This window comes from Littorina saxatilis, linkage group LG2 (genome assembly GCF_037325665.1).
Source record: "Littorina saxatilis isolate snail1 linkage group LG2, US_GU_Lsax_2.0, whole genome shotgun sequence".
Taxonomy (NCBI): Eukaryota; Metazoa; Mollusca; class Gastropoda; order Littorinimorpha; family Littorinidae; genus Littorina; species Littorina saxatilis.
In genome coordinates this window covers 83,601,608-83,612,515 of record NC_090246.1, presented here as the reverse complement: position 1 = coordinate 83,612,515, position 10,908 = coordinate 83,601,608, and the positions used below count along the sequence as shown (strand labels likewise).

Genomic DNA, 10,908 nt, shown 5'->3' with positions numbered 1-10,908 from the left:
TCCGTTTTACAATAATTTCTTGTATGTCATGTCACACTGTGTGTGTGTGTGTGTGTGTGTGTGTGTGTGTGTGTGTGTGTGTGTGTGTGTGTGTGTGTGTGTGCGTGTGTTAACTGGCATTGTGTCGATGTATGTTTCCATCTCTTTTTCTGTACACATTACTCGGTCATTGAGCTGTTCATGAAAAACTTGAGGGGGTGTGGGAGGGGATTTCTTCAAGTACTTCCAGTTCAGTTGAGAGAGGGAAGTAACTCTTTTTGTGTGTGTGCAAAGTTGAAACACAGATGTCAGGATAGCATTGGGTGAGTTTTTTTCTCTCTCGAAAACACACCCAAGCAAAGCAGCAGGATGCCATTCTGCAAGTTGCGTCAGGAGGATTGGAATGGGGGGTAAATTGAGTGCTCATGTACCAACGAACCTTGTACGAAGGGAAGACAACTCCTTCTGGAATCTTTTGCATGTGCGCATGCGTGGTCGCAATTCTACTCACTTCCTGGACAATTTCTATTGACACACACAGACTCCAAGACTCAAAGATGGCAATGAAGCGGATTAACAAGGTTTGTTAAGAAAAGTCTTTGTGGATTATCATTCAGTAATGTTTGAATAATCTCCTCTCACGATCGTGAGTATGAGAGATGGGTATTGTTCGGAAATCCTGCCATGACATCAAAGAGGAAAACTCCGCCCGCCATCCATGTTTTGACTTCTGTAGCTCATGTCAAACTGTATTTGAAAATGTGTTGAGTTTGTGCGTGTGAAGCTTATGACGATCAATCATTAATCACACAGAACTATTCATGAATATGTGAGGATAATTGAATGGACACGTCCAAAAACCAGAAGTTGTCATAACAACAGAACGAATTTAGCCACGAATTAAGGCATTTAAGTGTGAAACCCCGGAGTGGGACTTTCTGTTATGCTATTATTGGTACAGGACTAGGAGGACGGAATTTCCGTGTAGAATCAATGCGATGTCGGTAAATTAATAGCGATTGTAGTTGCTTTGTAGGCTTAACTGGATACTTTCTGCCAGATTGGTATGCTGTAGTTTGGCTTCATGATTCTGATCTCATGATTGATTAACAGATCTGTTGATAATGATACATGTGCACACAGCATAGAAGTCTAGGGGTGAAGCGGCATCTTTTTCTGAAAGAAGAAGTCATTGTCATATGGGCATGAACAACTTCTTACAATAGAACCAGCCAGGCTGATAACTTTGGAGCATTGAACCAGCCTTGGCATTTTATTGCCAGCTTCAATCTCACTGAGTCACTCTCTCTGTACTAACATTGAAATACTCAAACTTGGTACACTTATTTCACAAAGTTGTAATCTAAATGGCCTCCATTAATTTAAATTTCAAGGTCACTGCAGCAGTGCAACACCCCCTCCCCCTTTATGACATAGGGGAAATCATAAAAATAATGCCAACATCGTTGAATTGTATTGGTACATGTATGTGTTTTGATTTTTACTTTTAGTGCTGGGTAGGCAAGTCTATCTTGCGTTAACGATTTTAATTTATTTTTCTTCAGGAATTGCAGGATTTGGGCAAAGACCCTCCTGCCCACTGCTCAGCTGGACCAGTCAATGATGATTGTGAGTATGCCCATTATTTGACTGGCTTGTACTTGTAGTTGTATATTATGGCAACATTTAAAAAGAAAAATGCCTCTTTGTGGTGCATCTCTCAACAGAACCACACTGTAAAAATGGTCATACACCTACAAACCCACTTGTGCTAAAAACATGAATGCATGAGGGTGTTTGAGCCCAAGTAAGAACAATGGTGAAGCTGTATGAATGATTAAATGATTTATTTGGAAGACTAAAGGCTGTTTAATTTTAACAATTTCTTTTCTGTTTTAAATTTCAGTATTCCACTGGCAAGCAACCATCATGGGCCCAGTAAGTACACATTTGCATCTGAACTTTGATATCTTTCTCAGAAAAGAAGACTTTTTAGGGTTTACTTTACAAATTACACATTTTGAATTATCAGCCCTGGCTTTACAAATTTAGGCAGGCTAAAGCAACTCTTTTCAGATGGTGTAAGTACATATTTGTTGTGTTTTGTGTGTTTCCGTCAGACTGATAAAGAAATCTATTATTACAATACGAAAGTGAAAAAAAATCTTTGGCGTGACAAGAGGGACAACCATTGAAAAAAATCACGGCATGTCTTTCCAAGAGAGAACAGAAGCAAAGGTTGTCTGCAGCTATGAGCATCTTACATTCTTACCAACAGAACCCCCCCCCCCTCCCACCCCCAAGAATAGAGAAATGTTGTGATCTGGATAGTTGTTGAATGAATGAATAAATTGAATTTTTTTTCTTTTTCAGCCCGACAGTCCATACTCTGGTGGAGTTTTCTTCTTATCCATACACTTTCCCACAGATTACCCCTTCAAACCACCAAAGGTATGTATTGTTAAAAGTGCTATGATCAAGGATTTGATTGTGTTTGTAAGAAGGTCAATCTTCGGGACTCTACAAATATTTTATGCTGCCCCATGGCAGAAATAAATTAAAATTGTTCGCAGTCCGGCACAACTGAATTTATGCGCTACTTTGCATGCAGTAAAAAAAAAGAGGGGGGGGGTCTGGTCTAATAGTTTACTGTTTTTCTTCTCTACTTAAAGCTTTTTCCTCCATGATGGATAAAAGGAGAGAACAAAAACCTCTACAGTAACATGATACACTGCTACTGTGTACAATTAACATTTCTAGATATTTTTAAAATTCTGTTTCTACAAATCTGTGTCAGTAGGACTGGTTCATTCTCAGTCTTTCTCTGATGATTTTGTCCATAGTTCTACTTTGTTTCTCTGCGTAATTCCAAAAACAGAGACTGATAACGTTCCAAATATCAGAATAAAAAAACAAGAATGGTTTATGGACTGGAGCGTTGTGTTTTTTTGACAAAATGAAACATTCACAAGAGCATTGATAGACAAACAAAGAATTAATATGAAACTTATCTGATAATGATTGTCATCTGATAGATGGCATGGTGGCGCTATCAGATTGGAAAGGAAGGATGAACATTCAGATACATTTCATATTGATTGTTTGTCTGTCCACTATAAAGACCATTGGGTCGATGTACTTGTGCTTGTTGTGTTTTGTCAAAAAGTAATAGTTCCATTTACTAAACATTCTGGTTTTTAACATTTTGTTTCTGTGCATGCAACATTGTGACTCCGCTCTGTTTAATTTGCTTCAGGTAGCATTTACGACAAAGATCTACCATCCAAACATCAACAGTAACGGCAGCATCTGCCTAGACATACTCCGGTCGCAGTGGTCTCCAGCACTCACAATCTCTAAAGGTAAAACTGAATTTGTAAAGAATAAGCTTCACTCCGTTCATAGTTGTTTGAATTCGTCTATTGATCCACTTGCACAAAAAAACCAATTTTAGATTATGATATTAAAAAGTGCTTGTATGTGTAAATTTGTGTGGGCTTAAACTTGGTATTGCATACCCTTTTAGTGGAGTTGCCACCATAAAAGTTGCCCGCAACAAAGCGATCTTTCTCGCTTCTGCTGTTAAAGAGATCTCTCAGTGTTAGACAGGGAATTAGTCATGTAGGTATGGCATCAGAAGCCACAAACAAGACTCGCATAACCTTAACTGGTATTTTCACAGTTATGTGAACTAAAGAATGGGACATGCATAACTTCAGAGTTGCCAACTGATACGGATTTCCCGTATCGGATACGGATTTTTCGTGATTTTCGAGTGATACGGCGTATCACGGGGATTGATACGGAAAAACTTCATTGATACGGGAAATTTCAAAAATGACATTTGTAAAAAAAAAAAGGGGGGAGAAATATTCCGATTGGACGAAAGCGTGAGATCGGTTTCCGATCACGGTTCCGTTCATGTTTTGCTGTTCTTGAATGAGCTTCGATATCCCCCCGGCCTCCGAGTCCATGTCCGATGCTGATATCTTCGCGGCACTTGGTGCAAAACGCGAAATGTATGCCGCGTCTTGTCGATTCGGAGATGAAGTCATACTCTTGTTTGTAACTCTTTTCAAATTTTACAAGAACTTTCGGGCGCTGGACCGTTGTTTTCTTCATTTTGTGGTCGTCTGCTGCTGCTTCTTCTTCTGCTTCTCATCCACATTCGACTGAAGCGCATGCGCTAGCCACAAATCTCGCCTATTCTCGTTTAGTTTCGATTTTGATCACAGCGTTTGTGTAACAAAGCCTCGCGCTAAACGAGATTTCAGAAGTGAAACTACGCCGAGTACAGGCGCTTGAAAATACACTCCAGTCATTATATAACTATACTCGAAAAATGTTTAATCGGGAAACTTTTGCACTATTCGGGAAAATCCGGGACTGGACATAAAATCAGGAATGTGAAGAATGGATTTTGCCTGTGTTCATTATAGTTTATAGATAAATCATGAAATGATAATAAGAAAGCATATATTCAATACACATCACTTTTTCATACAATTCAAATCAATACTGATTTTAGTTCATTATCAGAACAGAAGCACTGAAATCAGTATTTTATGATGAAATTGATTGATCTTTATACCATGCACCTCACTACCATAAACACAACTTTCAAATGAAATTCTGCCTTACGCGGTAATACCGCGGTGCCGCGCGCTATGTACAGTTTTTTGGCCTGATGATACAGTTTTTTGGTAATGTGATACAGGAAAACATTGATAGGGGTTGACATGTATGTAACTTATGCATCTGTCCTGCTGATCTTGACTGAAGTGCAATGGTAGCTCAAGGGAAGTAATTTCACTTCTCCCCCTTGATTTGGGAATATGGGATGGAAGAAGGGACGCAAGGATTATTAAAGGCACAGTAAGCCTCCCGTAAACCATCACAGAGCTCCCCGAGCATCTAAATACAGTACAAGCATACTTCCATTTGAACGCTCACCGAACGGGAACATCCTGGCTGCTTTCTGTCGAGCGTGAGACATTTTCCAAGAATTTATTTTCGTGGACTTGGCCCTGAAGAACAATGGCGCCTCGTTTTTGCGCTTGACCTAACTTTTAAAATCTAAATAATAAATTGACAGCTTGTTTCACAAACATTCTTTAATCATAAAAGAATTCGTTTTTCATCAAGACAAGATCAGAACAATTCGAAGTTGTGAAAGTTTAAAAAAAGAAAAGCCCGGAAGCAGGGTCACGCAAGGGTCGTAGCAGACGACGGCCCGGTTTATCAGTGCAAATCGCCGTTCCTCTCAACAGTCAAAAGCCATCACTAGAGTTCTTGTGAACCACAGCCGTTGTTTCGTGCATAAAAAACGTGCTATTGTAGATAAGCTCACGTCGAGTCGCATTCAAATGACTAACTATGACGACTGCATTGTGAAAAGGGGGAAAACTGGATCACACGGGTTCACGATGGCTCAGGGGTAAGATAAACCACGCAAAAATAAATTCTTTGAAAATTGTTAGCTCTTTACGGAGGGCACCTGACCTAGGATGTTCTCAATTGGTGAGTGTTTAAATGAAAGGGTGTTTGTACTGTGTGTAAAAGCCTGACCGTATCTGTGATGGTTTACGGGAGGCTTACTCTGCCTTTAACTGGTTTATATTTTGCTGGTTTTTCTGAAAGTATTGTTTCAGTGTTTCTTTGTTGTGTCAAACTATGTTGAAACATTGATTAGATAAACTTGTTCACTCCTAGTAATGTCTGTGAAAGCCCTTAAAACTCTCTTTTTATATTTAGTCAAGTTTTGACTAAATATTTTAACATCGAGGGGGAATCGAAACGAGGGTCGTGGTGTATGTGCGTGCGTGTGTGTGTGTGTGTGTGTGTAGAGCGCTTCAGACTAAACTACTGGACCGATCTTTATGAAATTTGACATGAGAGTTCCTGGGTATGAAATCCCCGAACGTTTTTTTCATTTTTTTGATAAATGTCTTTGATGACGTCATATCCGGCTTTTCGTGAAAGTTGAGGCGGCACTGTCACGCCCTCATTTTTCAACCAAATTGGTTCAAATTTTGGTCAAGTAATCTTCGACGAAGCCCGGGGTTCGGTATTGCATTTCAGCTTGGTGGCTTAAAAATTAATTAATGACTTTGGTCATTAAAAATCGGAAAATTGTAAAAAAAAATAAAAATTTATAAAACGATCCAAATTTACGTTTATCTTATTCTCCATCATTTGCTGATTCCAAAAACATATAAATATGTTATATTCGGATTAAAAACAAGCTCTGAAAATTAAATATATAAAAATTATTATCAAAATTAAATTGTCCAAATCAATTTAAAAACACTTTCATCTTATTCCTTGTCGGTTCCTGATTCCAAAAACATATAGATATGATATGTTTGGATTAAAAACACGCTCAGAAAGTTAAAACAAAGAGAGGTACAGAAAAGCGTGCTATCCTTCTTAGCGCAACTACTACCCCGCTCTTCTTGTCAATTTCACTGCCTTTGCCATGAGCGGTGGACTGACGATGCTACGAGTATACGGTCTTGCTGAAAAATGGCAGCTACTTGACTAAATATTGTATTTTCGCCTTACGCGACTTGTTTGTTCTTTCTTACTGAAAGTCTAATCATGATTTGTTTGTTAACTCCTTTGCAGTGCTACTGTCGATTTGCTCTTGTTATATAAGTCCAATCATGACGCCTTTGTTCACTCCTTTGCAGTGCTACTGTCAATTTTGCTCTTATTATAAGTCCAATCATGACGCCTTCTCCTTTGCAGTGCTACTGTCAATTTGCTCTAATTGTAAGTCCAATTATGAAGCCTTTGGTTACTCCTTTGCAGTGCTACTGTCAATTTGCTCTTCTTATAAGTCCAATCATGACGCCTTTCTTCACTCCTTTGCAGTGCTACTGTCAATTTGCTCTTCTTATAAGTTCAATCGTGATGCCTTTCTTCACTCCTTTGCAGTGATACTGTTAATTTGCTCTTATTATAAGTCCAATCATGACTTCTTTGTTCACTCCTTTGCAGTGCTACTGTCAATTTGCTCTTATTGTAAGTCCAATTATGACACCTTTGGTTACTCCTTTGCAGTGCTACTGTCAATTTGTTCCCTTTTGACGGACCCCAACCCCGATGACCCCTTGGTGCCTGACATCGCACGCATCTACAAGACGGACCCGGAAGAGTTCAACCAGAATGCAAAGGACTGGACAGCGAAGTACGCCATGTAACATAAACCAGGGCCTGCAGCGTGGCACAGCACTAGGGTGGGGGCTGGGGCAAGATCATCAACCTTTACCTTGGCACAAAGCTGGCTTGACATGTGGACACTCATCGTTTGTACTCTCTACTGGACCTTTTCTCTTTCTTTCTCTCATTTCCTCAATCTTCTAGTGTGGCCAGGGCAGCTGTGGTTATCCCCCCTCCCCTCCCTCCGACTTGTGACAGAGGTTGATAAAAAGTAGGACTCAGGTAAACCAAGATTTTTACTGATAAATGAGTGAGCCGTTTTAATGTGTGTGTTACAAGAAACTGTGCATTGCTTCCAGAGGCTGAGTTTATAATAGCTGTCCATTGTTGATGCAATATTGTAAACTTACCTTTGATCGGCGACAGTTGGTGATGTTCAGTTTATTCCCTTTGTGTTTGTCATCCAGACTGGACAGAAGTTGATTGTAGTAATCAGTCCTACTTTTTATTGGTTCTCTCTTGCTTTCTAACATGCATCCACACATCTAGTAAGATTAACAGGGACGGATGGTTTTTGTGTGTGTCTGTGTGTACAGTGGCAATTTTCTGTTTGTAATCAAACCAGTTTTGTGATATGCTACATGAAACTTTTTTTTTGACAGTCAGTACAATTTTGTTTTGTTTTGTAGTCTTTCCTTGTCCTTTTCAGGCGAATTGTGTCAATTTATAGTTTTGTTGATTTCTCAATGTAACGAGTCATTTGAATTTGATTTGACGTGTGTCCGTTTTCTGTGTAAGCTCATGAACTTGGTATGTTCTTTGTTATGTGCACTGTTTTTTGTTGAATTTATTTTGCCGCGAACACAAGAGTTTGTATGTGATTTTTTGTTTGTTTGTTATTGTTGATCACAGTCTTCTGTTGCCTTCCTTTCTTTTGCCAACTTTTTCTTGTTGTTTTGTTTTGTCAGTTTCTTTTTTAAGGCCAAAAAAAAAATAGGTGTGGTTATGGTAACATAGCCAAAAAAAATAGGTTAGGTAGGTAGGCAATCACTTTTTTTTGTTTAAACTTTTTTTTCTAATGTGTACAAATTAAACCTACTTGACAGGGAAATAAGTGTGCGACACGAGCGCTTTCGCTTTCATTGCGTTTTTGGCTCACGAAGTGTAGCCTATGCGATCGTAACTTTGTCTGTCTGTGCGTGCGTGCGTATGTGCGTGCGTGCGTGTGTATGTCTGTGGTAGAAACTTTAACATTTCGTCATTTGAAGACGTCACATTATGGCGTAAGAGGGTTAGACGTCACGCGAAGGAATGTCTCGGTCATTGTTATTTTGAGCGGGCCGAGACTATTTGGCAGTCGTGTCTGTAAGTAGGCTACATGCAGACAGACAGATCTAGATCTAGTGTCTCTCTTTCTTGCACAGTGTCACCAATGCTTACTGTGTGTGTGTGTGTATGTGTGACGGAGTGATTGAGTTTGTGTTACTGTTTGTCGATTTCTTACGTGAGCCTTGAAGGCTTCGCCTCTTGTTTGCACTGTTTTTTTTGTTGTTTTTTTGACAAATGTAATAAAAAGTTATAGGATCGGCCCCTAAAAATAGGGTAGGTTGGGTTACCGTAACCACACCTATTTTTTTTTTAGGCCTAAGCGTGTCTGTGCCCCCAGTGGCGGTGTTTGTTGTGTAGTCAAATGCAATGAAATGATGTAGACAGATCTGTTTGACATCTCAGTTATTCATTGGGGAATTTTGTATTGCTTTGTTTCAGTTTTGGGTGTGTGTTTTGTTTTGCTAAGTGTAAGATAAACAGATATGCCCAGGTTGTTAGGTCCAGACTGCACTTATGGGGCAGCCACATTTGCCTTACGCATCGAAAATCTCTTTTGTAGCGCCATGTACAAGGGATTATGTTAAAATTGTAAGGATCTGACATGTTCTACTTCTTACTCGAGACTTGTAAGCCAGCAAGATTTGATCAATTAGAGGAGGCGAGAGAGAGACGCTCAAAGCAAGCGTCGGCAAGGCATTTTACTTCAAACATGATGACAGACACTGATTCAGTTTTCTTTTACTCAGATTTGCAAACTTTTTGACTTATGTAGAAGTCATGAAGCACTCTAGACCACGTCATGTAAGTGTTTCTTCAACAATAAGTATGCAGACACTAGTGGAGTGGAGCTGTCTATTCAGAGAAATGTACAAAGTGCAAAGCCAAGTCAAACTAAAAAATAACCTAAGCATGGGGTCAATCGACAAAATCCCACTCTACAAAAAAATGTCATAAAGTGATGCATAAGCTGTTAAGCGTAACGCAGGTGTGGCCAGACCTTTACAGAACAACATAATAACAAGTCAACGGGCGGGGATGTAGCTCAGTCGGTAGCGCGCTGGATTTGTATCCAGTTGGCCGCTGTCAGCGTGAGTTCGTCCCCACGTTCGGCGAGAGATTTATTTCTCAGAGTCAACTTTGTGGGCAGACTCTCCTCGGTGTCCGAACACCCCCGTGTGTACACGCAAGCACAAGACCAAGTGCGCAAGAAAAAGATCCTGTAATCCATGTCAGAGTTCGGTGGGTTATAGAAACACGAAAATACCCAGCATGCTTCCTCCGAAAACGGCATATGGCTGCCTAAATGGCGGGGTAAAAAACGGTCATACACGTAAAATTCCACTCGTGCAAAAAACACGAGTGTACGTGGGAGTTTCAGCCCACGAACGCAGAAGAAGAAGTTAAGCGTAATGCAGGTGTGGCCAGGCCTTTACAGAACAACATAATAATAAGTCAAGTTGTTAAGCGTAACGCAGGTGTGGCCAGGCCTTTACAGAACAACATAATAAGTCAAGTTGTTAAGCGTAACGCAGGTGTGGCCAGGCCTTTACAGAACAACATAATAAGTCAAGTTGTTAAGCGTAACGCAGGTGTGGCCAGGCCTTTACAGAACAACATAATAACAAGTCAAGTGTGCAACTCCCATAGCTTGTTCCTTTCTTTCAGTTGCGTTGCGTGTACTTCGTTGTTTTCTTTCAATTCTTTGTACAGCTTTAGATTTGATGAATTTCTTTAGGATGGGTAAGAAGTATTTAGATTTAGGTACACCTGAACATTTAAACCTTACAGAATGTGCAATTGCTGCTTTCAGATGAACTAGCATAGCATGTTACAGCATAGGAAATTATTGCGAAGCCAAGCAAAAGGCGAAAGATGTTATTTGTCTTGAGAATATGTTAATATGTTTGTGTCCCATAATGTCTTAGCTTTCTGCCTGTGTTTCTTGATGAACCTGAGTTTTGTGGAGAATGTTAGATACATTAAAACAAGTGTGAGTGTGATGTAATGTATTATGACTTATGAGGCGTTCATTGGTTTCTCTGTGACCACATTTTCTCAAAATGTCTCTTAACATCCTCATGCATTTTGTGTAAAAATACTGACTAGCAGACGTTCGCCTTTCCACATGATTACCACTACAAATGATGCGAGTTTTGAGTCACAGGAACTGCGCTCTCATTTTACTCCTAGGCTGGTATGACTGAAATAAAGGGATATGATTGTATATGTACACTGGTTTTATTGTTTGTGTGTGTGTGCTGTGTGTGTATCTAGATTCAAGAAGGCCCTCTCAAAAAGCATGAAAACATCAATGAGGATGCAATATACTCTGTGAAACAAAACAAAACAAAACAAAGATTGTAGTCAATTAGTTTAAGTTACATTGTAAGGATATTAATCTTCACATATAAACCATTTTGAAAACTCATGACATTG

General features: G+C 39.6%; 1 protein-coding gene across 3 annotated transcripts; it reads left to right on the top strand.

The window, feature by feature from the left end:
- Positions 1-444: 444 nt before the first annotated feature.
- On the top strand, positions 445-10,696 carry LOC138959933 (ubiquitin-conjugating enzyme E2-17 kDa-like). Of its 3 annotated transcripts, none has more exons than XR_011453840.1 (7): positions 445-560; positions 1,545-1,608; positions 1,886-1,917; positions 2,353-2,430; positions 3,236-3,341; positions 7,045-8,124; positions 8,793-10,696. XR_011453840.1 is itself a non-coding variant. In XM_070331612.1 (6 exons), the coding sequence occupies exons 1-6, from the start codon at positions 459-461 to the stop codon at positions 7,182-7,184; spliced, it is 522 nt and encodes a 173-aa protein (XP_070187713.1). In that variant the 5' UTR covers positions 445-458; the 3' UTR covers positions 7,185-10,696. The 3 variants fall into 3 exon arrangements, 1 of the variants encoding a protein (XP_070187713.1); XR_011453841.1 differs by having other exon boundaries at positions 7,045-9,947; positions 10,062-10,696; XM_070331612.1 differs by having other exon boundaries at positions 7,045-10,696.
- The last annotated feature ends 212 nt before the right edge of the window (positions 10,697-10,908 follow it).